This window comes from Lissotriton helveticus, chromosome 11 (genome assembly GCF_964261635.1).
Source record: "Lissotriton helveticus chromosome 11, aLisHel1.1, whole genome shotgun sequence".
Lineage (NCBI taxonomy): Eukaryota > Metazoa > Chordata > Amphibia > Caudata > Salamandridae > Lissotriton > Lissotriton helveticus.
This window is the reverse complement of record NC_136072.1, coordinates 1116134290-1116149655: the sequence shown is the minus strand read 5'-3', so window position 1 is coordinate 1116149655 and position 15366 is coordinate 1116134290. Positions and strand designations below refer to the sequence as shown.

At 46.7% G+C, this 15366-nt stretch overlaps 1 protein-coding gene across 1 annotated transcript in view; it reads right to left on the bottom strand.

Moving 5' to 3' along the window:
• The window catches only part of LOC144791555 (cofilin-2-like), a 40392-nt gene that overhangs the window by 1962 nt on the left and 23064 nt on the right, over nucleotides 1-15366 (bottom strand). The window contains exon 3 of the mRNA XM_078666273.1: nucleotides 4362-4438. Coding sequence (XP_078522399.1) covers nucleotides 4362-4438 — 77 coding nt within the window. The remainder of the gene's footprint in view (nucleotides 1-4361; nucleotides 4439-15366) is intronic.

Genomic DNA, 15366 nt, shown 5'->3' with positions numbered 1-15366 from the left:
TTGTTCCTAGGAACCACATATGCTGGACAAAAAACAAAACATGAGTGATATCCACTCCACTCCCTTCAAAGACCTGAGCAAGGAGACAGCCACCAACTCTTGTTGAAGGTGTTCCAGCACAAAGTAGGCACATTAAGCATTCAATAACACTACTGATCACATATGTACTGAATTCTGAAGTGAAACTACCATACAAAGGGCTTCTGGAGCTTAGCAGAGAATCAAGCTTTCCTTTACACACGTAGAAAAAGGTCTGGACGCCCATCTCAAGCGCCCTCAGCCTCTCAAGCACATTTTTTGCACGGGCCACTTTGCCGCCCTGAGGGACACAGAAGCACAGGCACTGTAAGTGGCCATCATCAACAAAAGAAACTTTCAAAAGCCTTCACAGCAGCCCCAAAGAGCAGCTTGTTTATTCTTGCAAAGCGCCTCATATGTCATAACCTCCCTCGTCATGTGGCACCACAAGGCGGACCTCACTCAGTTCTGCTCTGGCCCACGGCAACAGGTCAGCTCTCCACCATTGCAGCCATGGGGTCACTCTGGACTTCCATGCCATGGTGACCCCATGCTTGCCCAACACTAGGGCCAGGTTCACGTAGTGTGCACATCCAACAGGGTCTGTAGGGGGTCGAGAGGATGGGGCACCCCAGCTAGGCCACCCACCTACAGCAACACGTCCTCCCAGTATCCGGTGACCACAGCGCAGTGCCTGAGCATATGTAGGAATACAGCGTCCTGAGTATTGCATCGGAGGCAGGCGGTGGACACCCTGGGGAACATGCGCCCTACCCTTTGTGGTGTGACGTAGGTATGGTGTAGGATATGAGTGTACTGATTCCAGGCATCTCTTCCAAACAATTGGGGTTGGCTCCAGTCCCAGTCTTGTCTCCCACCAGCCATTCAGTTGCTTCCCTCATAAATATAAATAAGGTAGGAATCACTGCCATCACAGGGCTGGTGGCCTGCTGAGGTCAGCAGACCACCATTTCTGCGATTGCTTTTTAATAAAGTAATATATATATGTTTTTTTTAAATGAAGCCCGTTTTCCATAAAGGAAAATGGAGTGCTTTTAAAAAGAAAATAGTGAAACCTCTGGGAGCCCACTGACCTCAACACTTACGCAACACGATGGGTTACACTGGGGCTCATGCTAGCCAAAAGAAATATAGCACAGCTCTGGGGAGCCACAAATGCACCCACGATGGTAGACGGGAAAAAAGACCTCGATTGGTGCATGTACAGGGAAAAGACCGTCTACGTAGCTCGAGGTTGCCCCCGCAAATGGTCCAAAATTTGGTACCGATGGAACTCATATCAAGGGTATGTAAGTATCCCGCATCGCAGCATCGACAGCGATGATATCCCTTCTCCACAGCACCCAACGCAACACTATGCTGTATTTTTTTTTTACCATAGTCTGTCTCCACTGTATTCTCCCATGTCAAATCCATTGTACTGTATGTTTGTGTTGATGCATGTTAATAAAAATAATAAAAAAAAAAAGAAAATAGTGAAACCTTGAAGTTTTATTTTTTAAGAGCAGGACCAAAATCTTAAAAAAAATATTGGTTTTTGCATTCTCAAAGGGGAAGGAAGGGTGGTAAAGTTTTACTATTTGTCGACCGAAAAACAGTAACATATAACATACCAAGTCGCTATTTGGAAGGGACGCCCTAAACACGCCCCTTCCAAATACTGAATTGCAAATACAAAATACAAGCCGGTACCAATTAACAGAATGGCATTTTCTACATTGAGATAAGCATTTTTCTGGTCGCATTATTCTGGTTGCAAAAAGAAAAATGTTTGTACATCTGACCCTAGGTCCCTTACATACCCAATAAACTGCTAGAACACCTAATGGGCTATACAGCTGGTTCTTTGGCAAGCAGATTATTTGAGGTCAGGAGCTGTCTGTCCTGTTTCAACAGAATACATTCAATACAGGTGGGTCAGTTACTACTGTATGAAGAGACAGAACACGAAATCAGCTCTACCTGTGGCATGGAAAGTCACAAACCCCCCACACAAAGTGTGTTTGTGCCCAGCAAGGTGTCAGACGCTGTTTGGATTTTTCCTAGGCTGAGAAAATAGCCGCAGCACGTCCGGCTCCTGCTGGCCCCCAGAGCTGTCGAAAGAGCACCTGGTTCATTGCCAGGGTATCTGCCTGTGCCCCAGCAAAGAGCCAGATGCTGCTGGTATTTTTTTCCTTAGGCTACGAGAAAATATTCGAAACATCTGGGCTTTTCTTGGGGCAAAAACTTGGGTACCAGAAAGGAGGCAGATACTGAATTTTTATTATCTTACGATAATATCTAAAAAGTGTCTGTCTTCATTTTTTATGCACATATGTAGCTCCTTCTCATTAGGCATGTTTGGACAGAAAACACTTTGAGACAAAGAAGCAATATGAAACGGAATTTGGAAGATGGGAGTGAGGGGGATGAGCTAGGAACAATCCCAATGCATTTCATTCGAGTCCTCTCATGCTTGTTCATTTATTCTCTCGGTGTGTGGGAGTAGCTGTGCTGCTCACCATAGGCCTTATTTATGAGAAGTGACGCATCGCTGCGTGAAATCAGCGATGCATCATTCTCAGTACGTTCTCCTTGCGACATAATTTATGCGTCATATTTACTGTATGATGCATTATGTCACAATGAGTTACAGATATGTCAGTATTTCTGATGTAACTGTATGGTACAAAAGTGACGCATTGCTGGAGTGTACTAGAATGCAATGCTTTAATTGTTTATTCAATACCAAGGTTTCCTTCGAATGCTAAGGTCTTGTATGTTTTTCGTTTTCCATAGGCCCCTGACGAAGGGTTTCTGTTTACAACCCGAAATGCATTGGGCATAATGTAACGATGTGAAGCATTCATGAATTTAATGAATTTTCCATTGGAAATGATGCAAACTACTAAAAGAATGGTTCATCAATAAATTCAATTGCTATGAACTAAAACATGGCGTTAAAATCTTTCCATATATGAACGCTATAACTGTTTAGCCATGTAGAAACCACCTTGGTTTCAAGTTGAATGAGCGCGTCCTTCGTGATCAAGAGACCACATTTTCTACCGTAGCATTGCTGGAGTGTGTCACAAAAGTGAAGAAAATCCAGCAATGTGTCCTTTCAAATGTAGCAAGTCCCATGTGAAAGGGCCTGCGTTAGTCTTACGCCTGCCTCACAGCATTTGCACCCTAGTAGTGACGCAGTGAAATCTGGTAGATTTCACTGCATCACTTCTGCTAGGCTTACTTACGTGGGAACGCCCACCCTGCATACATGTAGCGCAGGGGTTTACAAAGTGACGCAACTGCTTAGATGCGTCACTTTGTAAATAGGGGGCAACAGGAGGCATGTTTTATGCCGCCAATGTGTCACAAAAAGTGACGCAATGGAAGCGCAAAATGGTTGCAAGGCCTCATAAATAAGGCCCCATGTTTCTCCCATCAGCAGAAAATGGGTCTCAGTCTGTGCCCATGGGTAGAGAGAGAGAGTTGGGGCAGTAACAGCTGGCCATGCCCACCTCCCTCAGGCAGACTCACCAGCTTGATCATTTGATGAACCCAGAAGGGGTTAGGGAATCCCCCCTAAGCCCATTTATGTGTGACATCACTAATGATGTCACACATCACTAATGATGTCTCACATTAATGAGGCAGCTCAGAAGGGAGCACTGGGTTCTCATTCGGGAGTATGCTGGGGCCTTCAAGACATCCAGCTTTGGAAAAACTCTCTTGCACTACCCCCACAACAAACACGAGCACGCCCCCAGGCTTTTTGGAAGGTTTGAAAAACAAACAGGCAGCCATGAGCCTTATACACACACTCTTCGTGAGATTCCGGAGGGCACCTTTTGACAACATAAATGCTGTAGTTTATGCTTATGGATTTGTAAAGCTCATAGCTGCCCGAGGGCTTCCCAACGCTGAGAGAGGTTGGCAGATTTTGCATAGATGATTACGGGAAGAGCCAAGTTTTGAGTCCCATACTTCCAGTTTTACGAGATTACAGTAAGAGCCAAGTTTTGAGTCCCATACTTCCAGTTTTACGAGATTACAGTAAGAGCCAAGTTTTGAGTCCCATACTTCCAGTTTTACAGGATTACGGGAAGAGCCAAGTGAGTAGTCCCCTACTTCCAGATGTTTCACCACCAGAAAGGATAAGGGTGACAGAGGAGAAAGGACAGTACAGAATTATGTTGGGTCAGGTTGATGTTTCGACTTTTACTTCCAAACAAAATGAATGGTCAAGAAAGATCTCAACCCTCAGTAAGAGTAAGCAGGTCAATCTTCTCTCTTGCCACCTTCCCGACTGTCTAGACACCAAAACTAGACCTGTTCTTTACCTTCAAGCTTCCTCTTCAGTGCCTCCTTGGCGGCACCGTACACCACTTTATTCTTCATAGGGGCACTGTCTGGATTCCTGAAAAGAAAAGGGCAGAGGGTTAAAGTAAGACCAACTCCGGACATTCAGGCGCTTTGTGCAAAGGCTATTGCCTTGAATTCCAAAAGCATAAATATGCAAGACATACAATTGGGAAAAAAAATAGGCGAGCCATCAACTTGGTACAACATCCACTGGTTCACAAACATTTAGGGGACTTGCACCCAATTTAGGGACAGGACTAGCTTAGACCTTATTTCAACTTGCCTCAATTCTCTAGGCGACTAGTTCTAATAATTCTCGCTGATAATATAGGGGCATATTATCGCTTTTTTGGCTTTAAAAGCCAAGAAAGCGGAGATAAAATTATCTCCCTATCAGCAACAGGGTGCTAACACGCAAATTCGCATGTTAGCACCCTTTTTCTCTACGCTTCCTCTTGCATCTCTAATGAGATGCAAAGGGGGCGTTCCAGAGAAAAATAATAGGAGAAATGTTGTTAAGCGACATTTCTCCTATTATCAAGGATTTCGCTAACCATGTTAGTGATAAAAAAAAGCAGCGCTAACCGCGGTTAGAGCTGCTTTTTTTTACACCTGGTATTTTCCTGACTTAGCCATGATATCCTATGGAAGGTGGATATCATGGCTAAGTTTGTGAGCCCCTATCATCAAGCTAACGCCAAACCTCGAGTGAGAGAGAGAGAAACTTGTTTATTTAGACCTTGGTCTTTTAAACAGTACAGAACACACGCAATTAGGATCAAAAAGTACGGACAGACAAAATTCTACTACATCTTAAATAGGTCAAATTCAGTACTTGTTAAAAGAAAATTAAAAGAGGGTGACGCCCTCAGAAACACAACATACAATAAGCCCTATTTTTACAGAAATCTCAAAATCTCTAAAAGGTTAAGAAGAATTTTTTTTCATTTTATAAAACTTTAAAACAACTTAAAATCAGTGCCCCTCTTTCGAAATCACCCTTCCATATTCTTTTACACCCTTCAAAAATGTACCCAATCCAATTGCAATTTCTAACGTGGGCATATCGGTAAGTAAACAGATCGCCTGGGCACGTGAAGTTATCTGATGTGATAGAAATATCGGACGTAAAAACTATTTCCTTATATCATGTACAAATAAGCAATCAAGTAGAATATGCGGCATATCATGTCTTAGTCCGCGCCCACAGTTACAGTTACCTTCTGGGCTGATCAGTACAGATTTTAATTTTCCATCTATCTTCCATGGGTTGACCCCAACCCGAGTCCTAAGAATTTCATATCTCAGCACTCGGTTGGGCAGAATGTCCAAATACGGGAACCAACCATCATTAACCCATGACTTTTTTAGCCACTGGACCGATTTTTTCTCTGGCATATAATGTAGGTCCTGCGCCCTGGAGAGCGACTGGCCTTGTTCCCTAAGGGTTTTCTTAGTAAGCTCGGCTATCAAGGTGTCCTGAGAAAATTTCACATTAAGGCACCCAGTTACATTCTGGAGGGTTTTGCTCACATCCTTTGCCCAGGCAAGGTTACTTATTTGGATCTCATCCCTACACCACTGTGAGACCTTTAGTGTCACTCCTGGGTCTTGGCGCTTCCAGAATATTACCAGGGCCATTTGAGATTGTACGGTCCATGAAGTTAGCCCTAACTCCATTCTTATTGCTTGAACCATAGTACAGTTTGGTAAGGACAATAATATTTTTAAGATTTTTCCCTCTTCCTGGTCCCACTCATGTTTACCGCTCAGGTATAACACCTCTGCACCATACAATACTTGGGGGGGGATCATTGCACCAAATGCCTTTATCATTGGTTTATGAGTAATGTCACCATATTCTTTATTAAACCTTTTCAACCCACATGTGAATGAAAAAGCTTTGGCTCTTTGCGCCTCCAAATGGGTGCGCCAATTTAGCGCACTATCAAACAAGAGGCCTAGATATCTATATTCCTTGACTGCCTCTAATTTGTTATTACCCAAAAACCAATTAAAGTTCCTCTTGCTCTTTCCAAAACATAAAACCTTGTTTTTTTCCATATTTACAGTCAAAATTGTTCTATCTCAGTAACCTTTAAAAGCATTTAGTTTCCTTTGAAGTCCTATTTCTGTTTGATCTAGGATCACTAAGTCATCTGCGTATAATAGGCAAGGCACTTTGTTCCCGCTCATTCTAGGGCTTGCACTTCTTTCTACTTCAAGTGTCGCAGGGAGATCTGCCAGAAAGATTAAAAATAACAGGGGTGCCAGGATGCACCCCTGTCTAAGGCCATTCCCTATCAATATCTTGTGGGTTAGTGACCCATGCGAATCTCTAATAACCTCTCCCCAGTTCCCTCTATGGAGATCTTTCAAGATCATCAATAAGCCATCCGGAATTCCATATCCTGTCAAATCCTCCCAGAGTTTGTTCCGGTCCACAGAGTCAAACGCGGCCCGAAAGTCAACAAAACAGCAATGCAACTTCCCATTTTGTTCTATTGACTTCCGGGCCAAAGCCCATAGGGCAAAGCAGTGGTCTATTGTAGAATGGCCTTCTTTGAAGCCACCCTGTTCCACTGGAATAATTGCTCTCTCTTCTGCCCAAGTCTTTAGCCTACCTAATATTATTTTAGCAAATATTTTTTCTCCTATATCGAGTAGGTTGATTAATCTTTAGTTCCTTGGTGTGTTGACGTCCCCTTTTTTATGGATCGGTCGAATTATCGCACCCTTCCAACTACTTGGAACTATCCCTGATTCTAGGATTACTAAAAACATTTGGGAGAAGAATTTAGCCCACCAAGATGTCCGTGACTTGATTATCAGGGCAGGCAGGTTATCTGGACCGGAGGCTCTTGTTAAATTTAAAGTTTTGATTGTATTAAGTACATTTCTTTCTGAGAAGTCTGGTTTTATGTCATCTACCAGGCCTCTCCAGTCCCTTTGTACTTCCTCTTCAGATTCTCTCCCCGGCGGGTATAGCTCTTTCAAATAATCCTCCCAGGCATCCTCTTCTACCACGCAAATCATTAACGCAGGTGAGGCTTCTGTTGCTGAGCGGACTAGATTCCAGAATAATCGTATATTCTTGGTTTCTATTGCCTCCAGCAATTTCCCCCAGCAATTATCCTTATGGGCTCTTCTTGTGCTATCAAGAAGCATAGTATACTCTTTCTTTAATTTTACAAGATATTCAGCTCTAGATTTATCAAATTTTTTACGCAGACTGCGCTGTTCTCGCCTTAGTGCTCTTTTCTTATTTAAACAGGCTATATTATACCAGTTTCCCTTCCTAACTTGAGTGGTTTGTGTACTCTTGGTAATCTTTACGTCTGTTCTAAGTTCGACCTTGATACTTTGTACCACTTGGTTTAACTTTTCAATGTACCAGGCCAGATCTAGACCAACTGTGCATCCTAGAATGATTTTATGTTGGAGCCTGGTTAATTGCTCTATATTTTCTTTGGTTAACCGTGTTGTGATGCGCCTGGGATAGTCCATCTGTGGTATAATTACTATTTCAGCAACAATTTGAAGGGAATATGCCCGTTCCACTTCTAGAATATTGTGGTCACTTTCTTCTATATGGTTAACCATAAAGCCCTTTATTATATCAAAGTTCCATGCTGGAATAAATACATAGTCTATGGGACAATTTTGTGTACCTTGTTTAAAGGTTTTTTTTGCCGGGCGATCTTGTGGGAACCTACCGTTCAAACAGAAGAAACATTTATTCGCTAGGTAATTCCCCAAGCTTACATCATTCGTTGTACACAGAGTTTCGGGAAACTTTGCTTGAATTATATCGTAAGATTCTAAGAAGTCCTGATACATGAGATCCTGCCGCTTAGGATTAAGTTTATGGTTAAAATCTCCTACCAACAAAATCAAATCTGAGACGTACTTTTCACACATTAAATCTAAATCATTTTTAAAATGACCCATTTCAACTCCATACTCCTCCTTGGCCCCCCCATTGCATATATACATTTAAAATCAGCACATTATCATTCTTATTACCAACTGTAATTAAAGTTAATCTACAGCAGAGCAGCCATTTACATGTTACAGTGAGCCGGGAGAAGTTTTTCACCAAATTTGTAGATATTAAAGTCAATAAACCCCCTGCCGGGCGTCCTGATCTAGATTTTACTGCCGGTCGATAGGCTTGACAGAACCCATCCACTACAGGGGGCTCGGCACATAGCCAGGTCTCCTGGATACAGATGATCGCATTCTTTTTCGCCAGATCTTTTAGCCATTCAAGTTTTATTTGGTTTCCTAGCCCATTTATATTCCAGGAGACCATTTTTAAGCCATGTGGCTGCCCCTTTACCTATTCCACGTCACTAAGGGGCCCAAACCTATTGGATTCCTCTAAGTACCGCTGTGAAGGACCTGGGAGGCTAGTATTAAGACTCCAGTTCTTCCAAGAGTCTTCCGGGACAGAATTATTTATTATAATATTAAAGTTTCCCGGGCCTTGCCCTAAGCCTCTTTCTATAAATCTTACTTGCCTTTTACCAAGTCCTGCATGGTACTTTAAGAACTCTTTTCCTTGCTGGACACTTTCTTCAGCCCCTACTTCTTCATTAGGTACTAACCGAATCCCTGCTTTTAATATCTCACTACCAGCTCGTTCAATGGCAATTTTTACCAGCTCAGAATAAACTTGTACCTTCGTAAGCTCTTTTCCGTCAACTTTTGTTTGAAAGCCCACCTGTCTGAGATCTTTTGTACAGATTCCTTTCAAGTTAGAGCAGAGGGCGAAAGAATTAAGAAGAAGTTCTCTGTTTAAGTACGAGCGCTTCTTCGTTTTTTTCCCTCCCCTTCCCATTGCTCAAAGTACAGCCAATGATTTCCTTCAGACTCCATACCATTTGTTTTTGACCCCCTATGTGGTTGTTGTATTTTAGTTTTGACCTCATGGGCTTTCTCATTAAATTGCATCCCCGTATTATTTTGATTCTTACTGCCATTATCATTTATTATTCGATTCATTTCTGGCTTCTCTGTCCTTCCCATTCTTGTATTGCTTGCTCTCACTTTCTTAATTTTTGGAGGCTTACGTTTTGACTCTTGTTCCATTAGATCTAATGATTCCTCCATCTCGGACCTTTTTCTCACTACTCTACCTTTGCTCTTTCTTTGTATGACTCTCCCCTGTCTTAATGAAGAATGACTCTTATATACACCCCTCCTTTTTATCAGCATAGGCCATTTTGAGATGTACACTTCATGATTTGTAGCCGGGGGTTCAGTATTCCCAACCTCCATCACAATTGGCGTTACAGCTGGGGGTTCATTATTTCCGACCTCCCTCTCGATTAGTGTTATATACTCTGGGTCAGGAACTGGTCTAAGCATTAAAGGCATTTGACTCTTGATTCCCTGTAATTCACCCTGAATTTTTAAAAGGTGCGAATTTTGTGTTTTTAATGTATCATGATTTAGCATTGTCACTTCAAGGATTCCCTGGAGAGTTTTTTGCAATATTAAAATCAGATCCAGCATTGAAGTGGCCGGATTTGTAGAGGACTCCGGGTTAGTCTGTGAAGACTGATTACCGTCTTTAGTACCCTTGGAACCTAAAGTGTGTTCTTCGTGCACATCAAGTCCTTTCGAGTTTCCATTCAGAGCCAAGTCGTTCAAATCCAGGTCATCTTCCTCATCTTCCTCCTCTTGACCTTGAATTTCACTATTTACTTCCTTGGAGTCATGAAGCAAGGACAACTTTGGGGACGAGGATAGCCTGGGTGTCATTGTAGGGCCATTATGAGTAGTTAAGGACTGTAGTGATTGGTTAATTAGATTTTCAAGGTCCACCATTTGGTCGTCAAAAATGACAGAGGAGCCCCCCTTCCAAAGTTCTTCCCCGGCTGATTCCAGATCAGGTGAGAGGGGCTTAACTGGAGAGAAAACCCTTTTGAAATGTTTTCCCACAAAGTCTTTCAGGGGGTTAGAAGCTTTGCCACCCATATGACCCGCGTTCGATTGCTCATTGGGTATTTTCTCTTTTTTCTTTTGGATACGTTTAGATTTTGGTTTTGACTCGAGGTCCACCGAGCTTCCTCCTGACAAGTTTAAATCCATTGGGGTCTTTTTTAGAAGTCTTTGTTTTTGCCTGTCCCAAAGCACTTTTGTTCTTCCTTGGCGCCATCCAATGGACCTTTTTGATACAGAGATACGTCGGTGCTTTATGCCGGCTGAATCAAACCCCTCAGCCCTAGACACTGCCCTCAGGACTGGGGTAGACTATTTGCAACAGTAAAGGGATATAATAGGTAGAAGGGGGAAAGAGCAAAAAAAAAAAACACCCTTTACCCCACTTACCTCTGTTGTGCTTTTGTAGATAACCTGAACCGTGCCCAAGCCCGTTTTCTGCTACACAGATGGTGCCTCTTCCTCTCCTTGGCACTTTAGCGCCTTATTCCGGCGCTGTACTCCAATTTGATCCGGCCCCTCCTTTTCTTCTCCGCCCTCTACAGACTCGCGCTGTGAGGCTGAACAGCGGCGAGGCTAAACAGCGGCGTGCGACGGGAGATTTCCAGCGTCTACGAACTGAGCGCCGCCTCTTCACACACCGGTGCTATTGCTGTTAGGGGGGGCGCGGGGTTGGGGGGGCCAGGCGGCCGCAATGCCGCTACACCGGGTCGCGATTCCAGCTTCCTGCTCCTAGTCGGCGTCTCTCGCAGTTCCACGCGATCACGTGAGGGCTCACGGGTCACGGTACGGCAACTTCGCTGTGATCACGCAGCACAACAGAGGTCTAGAAAGCAGCCACAACTTCGAGTGATTATCGTTGGTTTTCCAGCGATAATCTCTCATTTGGCAGTTAGCGCGAGGATTTTTATCACTTCTGAGATAAACCTTGCTAATAGCAAGTTATCTTTGCGATAATATCCGGCGATGCTTAGCGATAAAAAATTCGTTGCTAAGCCTCGTTAGCGATAAATATCGCTAATCGTTGGTAATATGCCCCATAGTTCTGGGCTGTGTTATCGGACATTTATCTAGGTCTCAGGAGAAAATTAGCTACAGAGACCGGGTGAGAGGAAAGCACAGCAATTGCCTGGCTCGTTGACTGGTGCCAGTACACATCTGGGTGCTGCCGCTTCACACACAAGCAAGTATGGGCATGTATCACTTCACAGGGAGGGGGCACATGTGGAGGGATTCATTTCCAGTATCAAAACCGTCCACCAGACAGTCACTTAGCTGCTCAGAAGCAGCCGGTGGCGAAAATATTAAAATTATTTCAGAAGACACTGAAAGCAGTGAAGTCAGCCTCAGTTCTGTCCCCCTGATATCGGCCTGTGCCACTGACGTCAGAAGTGTAGACGGACAGCGAAAGGTGACTTCCGGTAACCAGCTGGGACTCATCATCATGGAGGGAAGATGGATCCGCAAAGACACTTCTTGAGCAGTGACTGACAGCAGCAGAGCTACCAAGGACTGATGGGGCAGTGACTGACAGCACCAAGGGCTGAAGGGGCAGTGACTGATAGCACCAAGGACTGATGGGGCAGTGACTGATAGCACCAAGGACTGATGGGGCAGTGACTGACAGCACCAAGGGCTGAAGGGGCACTGACTGATAGCACCAAGGACTGATGGGGCAGTGACTGACAGCACCAAGGGCTGAAGGGGCAGTGACTGATAGCACCAAGGACTGATGGGGCAGTGACTGACAGCACCAAGGGCTGAAGGGGCAGTGACTGATAGCACCAAGGACTGATGGGGCAGTGACTGATAGCACCAAGGACTGATGGGGCAGTGACTGACAGCACCAAGGGCTGAAGGGGCACTGACTGATAGCACCAAGGACTGATGGGGCAGTGACTGACAGCACCAAGGGCTGAAGGGGCAGTGTCTGATAGCACCAAGGACTGATGGGGCAGTGACTGATAGCACCAAGGACGGATGGGGCAGTGCATGATAGCACCAAGGGCTGAAGGGGCAGTGACTGATAGCACCAAGGACTGATGGGGCAGTGACTGACAGCACCAAGGGCTGAAGGGGCACTGACTGATAGCACCAAGGACTGATGGGGCAGTGACTGACAGCACCAAGGGCTGAAGGGGCAGTGTCTGATAGCACCAAGGACTGATGGGGCAGTGACTGATAGCACCAAGGACGGATGGGGCAGTGCATGATAGCACCAAGGGCTGAAGGGGCAGTGACTGATAGCACCAAGGACTGAAGGGGCAGTGACTGATAGCACCAAGGACTGAAGGGGCAGTGACTGATAGCACCAACGACTGATGGACCAGTGCATGATAGCTACCAAGGACTGATGGAGCAGTGACTGACAGCACCAAGGACTGATGGGGCAGTACATGATAGCTACCAAGGACTGATGGGGCAGTGACTGACAGCACCAAGGGCTGAAGGGGCAGTGTCTGATAGCACCACGGGCTGATGGGGCAGTGTCTGATAGCTTCCACAGGCTCATGGGGCAGTGCCTGATAGCCACCAAGGGCTCATGGGGCAGTGACTGATAGCACCACGGGCTGATGGGGCAGTGCGTAATAGCTACGAAGGGCTGATGGGGCAGTGACTGACAGCACCAAGGACGGATGGGGCAGTGACCGACAGCACCAAGGGCTGAAGGGGAAGTGACTGACAGCACCAATGGCTGATGAGGCAGTGCATGATAGCTACCAAGGGCTGATGGGGCAGTGACTGACAGCACCAAGGGCTGATGGGGCAGTGCATGATAGCTACCAAGGGCTGAAGGGGCAGTGTCTGATAGCTACCAAGGGCTGAAGGGGCAGTGACTGACAGCACCAAGGGCTGAAGGGGCAGTGACTGATAGCACCACGGGCTGATGGGGCAGTGACTGATAGCACCACGGGCTGATGGGGCAGTGACTGATAGCACCAAGGATTGATGGGGCAGTGACTGACAGCACCAAGGGCTGAAGGGGCAGTGACTGATAGCACCAAGGGCTGAAGGGGCAGTGACTGACAGCACCAAGGGCTCATGGGGCAGTGACTGATAGCTACCAAGGGCTGATGGGGCAGTACATGATAACTACCAAGGACTGATGGGGCAGTGACTGACAGCACCAAGGACTGAAGGGGCAGTGCATGATAGCTACCAAGGACTGATGGGGCAGTGACTGACAGCACCAAGGACTGATGGGGCAGTGACTGATAGCACCAAGGGCTGAAGGGGTAGTGACTGATAGCACCAAGGGCTGAAGGGGTAGTGACTGATAGCACCAAGGATTGATGGGGCAGTGCCTGATAGCTACCAAGGACTGATGGGGCAGTGACTGATAGCTACCAAGGGCTGATGGGGCAGTGCATGAGAGCTACCAAGGACTGATGGGGCAGTGACTGACAGCACCAAGGACTGATGGGGCAGTGACTGACAGCACCAAGGGCTGAAGGGGCAGTGACTGATAGCACCAAGGGCTGATGGGGCAGTGACTGACAGCACCAAGGGCTGAAGGGGCAGTGACTGATAGCACCAAGGACTGATGGGGCAGTGACTGATAGCACCAAGGACTGATGGGGCAGTGACTGACAGCACCAAGGGCTGAAGGGGCACTGACTGATAGCACCAAGGACTGATGGGGCAGTGACTGACAGCACCAAGGGCTGAAGGGGCAGTGTCTGATAGCACCAAGGACTGATGGGGCAGTGACTGATAGCACCAAGGACGGATGGGGCAGTGCATGATAGCACCAAGGGCTGAAGGGGCAGTGACTGATAGCACCAAGGACTGATGGGGCAGTGACTGACAGCACCAAGGGCTGAAGGGGCACTGACTGATAGCACCAAGGACTGATGGGGCAGTGACTGACAGCACCAAGGGCTGAAGGGGCAGTGTCTGATAGCACCAAGGACTGATGGGGCAGTGACTGATAGCACCAAGGACGGATGGGGCAGTGCATGATAGCACCAAGGACTGATGGGGCAGTGACTGATAGCACCAAGGACGGATGGGGCGGTGCATGATAGCACCAAGGGCTGAAGGGGCAGTGACTGATAGCACCAAGGACTGAAGGGGCAGTGACTGATAGCACCAAGGACTGAAGGGGCAGTGACTGATAGCACCAACGACTGATGGACCAGTGCATGATAGCTACCAAGGACTGATGGAGCAGTGACTGACAGCACCAAGGACTGATGGGGCAGTACATGATAGCTACCAAGGACTGATGGGGCAGTGACTGACAGCACCAAGGGCTGAAGGGGCAGTGTCTGATAGCACCACGGGCTGATGGGGCAGTGTCTGATAGCTTCCACAGGCTCATGGGGCAGTGCCTGATAGCCACCAAGGGCTCATGGGGCAGTGACTGATAGCACCACGGGCTGATGGGGCAGTGCGTAATAGCTACGAAGGGCTGATGGGGCAGTGACTGACAGCACCAAGGACGGATGGGGCAGTGACCGACAGCACCAAGGGCTGAAGGGGAAGTGACTGACAGCACCAATGGCTGATGAGGCAGTGCATGATAGCTACCAAGGGCTGATGGGGCAGTGACTGACAGCACCAAGGGCTGATGGGGCAGTGCATGATAGCTACCAAGGGCTGAAGGGGCAGTGTCTGATAGCTACCAAGGGCTGAAGGGGCAGTGACTGACAGCACCAAGGGCTGAAGGGGCAGTGACTGATAGCACCACGGGCTGATGGGGCAGTGACTGATAGCACCACGGGCTGATGGGGCAGTGACTGATAGCACCAAGGATTGATGGGGCAGTGACTGACAGCACCAAGGGCTGAAGGGGCAGTGACTGATAGCACCAAGGGCTGAAGGGGCAGTGACTGACAGCACCAAGGGCTCATGGGGCAGTGACTGATAGCTACCAAGGGCTGATGGGGCAGTACATGATAGCTACCAAGAACTGATGGGGCAGTGACTGACAGCACCAAGGACTGAAGGGGCAGTGCATGATAGCTACCAAGGACTGATGGGGCAGTGACTGACAGCACCAAGGACTGATGGGGCAGTGACTGATAGCAC